Below are 1,460 nucleotides of genomic sequence, written 5' to 3' on the forward strand. Positions count from 1 at the left end.
TGCCCCCCCTGCATGGACGCCCCCGCCCCGCTTGCCGCCCAGCTCCGGTCTGCGAGGAGCCAGGGGCAACCTCCGGGCCACCGCGTGCGAAATGGATGGAACGGAAAGTAGGGAAGTGGCAGAGGTGGTGAAAAGGCTGCTCAGAGGCTCCCGCCGCTTATCCGACCCACAGAACCGCTGATTTCACACCGGTGCGATGCTGCGCTGACAGCTACAGAGATGGGGTCGCTGGAGGATTTTAACATTCAGGAAAACGATTTCTGGATCTGCTAGAAATCGCTTGGAACTGACAAAATACAGTTGATGCTTCAATCTTTAACGTGTCAAGATAAAACAAGATGATACCTGTCATCAGAGGATGAGACCATACGGGGTAGAAAATGAAGACAGCTATTACCTGTTTTAATTGCATACTTCAGAGTTGTTCTGCAGTTCAATAAAATTTCTTCCAAGGTCTGTGGCTGATCTGCCAGTTCCCAGTTATATTCCTGAAGGAGCTCATTTGGGTAATGGAAATCAATAACTTTTGTTGATCTATCGAAACTTTTTGCCACATACTGAAGTAAAATGTCCACAACGTCTTGTAGAAAAGACATAGTTGTTATTTCTCCGTTGCATGCTGGCAGAAGATCTGGGAACGGAGAAATGAAAAGTTAACTTCATTTTACGACCAAACGCACTGACTTTGAACAAAGGCTTTTCCCATTTATCTTTAGGAAATCTTTCTACTCCAATCAACACAAATAGACTTCGTTTTCATTTAAAAAGCAAATTGGTAAGACTGCATTTTGAGAAATGCTCTGAGATATAACAGTTAGATTTTAGTATCCTATCTAAAGTAGCTAATTTTGCCAGACCGATTTTTAAGGCAATATGAGAGAGTGGGGAAACAAGAAAAAAGGGAAAACAAATCTCAGCAAAAATAGATTGGGAAACAAACGAAGCACTCTAAAGCCTGCCGTTTGTCTTGCAATAAAACACTTTAACAGTGAATCTCCAATGCAAGTAACTTGTTGACAATTTAATGCCTTTTTCGGAGGCGATGCTGCACGGTCTCAGTGTGTACACCGATATCTTTTGTCGAAGTGCGCTGGCTCAGGCAGAGCCGAGCTGTTGCGGAGCCCCGTGATTTTGGGGTAACCCGGGAGCGCTCGGGCAGGCAGCAGCTCTTCCCCGGAGGGGCCAGGACGGCAGAGCTCGTCCCGCTCGGCCGTGCAAATGGGAGCGTTCCCGGCCAGCGCATTGGGACCTGGGATCTATTTAGTGGAGACGCTACATCCAAGGTCAGAGAAGATGAAGTGTAAAAATACCTCGAATTAAAATGAATCAGTAAGAGAGGGCTCTTTCCTCCTCCTCCCCTAATCCTGAATTACATCGCAGGGACTTCAAGGAGGAGGTCGTTGCTGTCAGTGCTCCTTAGAAAGAGCCAACTGAAGGCTCCAGCACGCCGGGATTTTATT

At 46.7% G+C, this 1,460-nt stretch overlaps 1 protein-coding gene across 1 annotated transcript in view; it reads right to left on the reverse strand.

The window, feature by feature from the left end:
- The window catches only part of LOC103775479 (glutamate decarboxylase 2-like), a gene marked incomplete at its 5' end in the record, with an annotated part of 36,991 nt that extends 35,735 nt beyond the window's left edge, over nt 1-1,256 (reverse strand). The window contains 3 exon segments of the mRNA XM_008942934.1: nt 398-634; nt 637-657; nt 1,067-1,256. Of these exon segments, the coding sequence (XP_008941182.1) occupies nt 398-634; nt 637-657; nt 1,067-1,256 (448 nt within the window).
- Between the last annotated feature and the right edge of the window lie 204 nt (nt 1,257-1,460).

The sequence above is a fragment of the Merops nubicus genome, unplaced genomic scaffold (assembly GCF_000691845.1).
Source record: "Merops nubicus isolate BGI_N331 unplaced genomic scaffold, ASM69184v1 scaffold5376, whole genome shotgun sequence".
NCBI classification, from domain to species: Eukaryota; Metazoa; Chordata; class Aves; order Coraciiformes; family Meropidae; genus Merops; species Merops nubicus.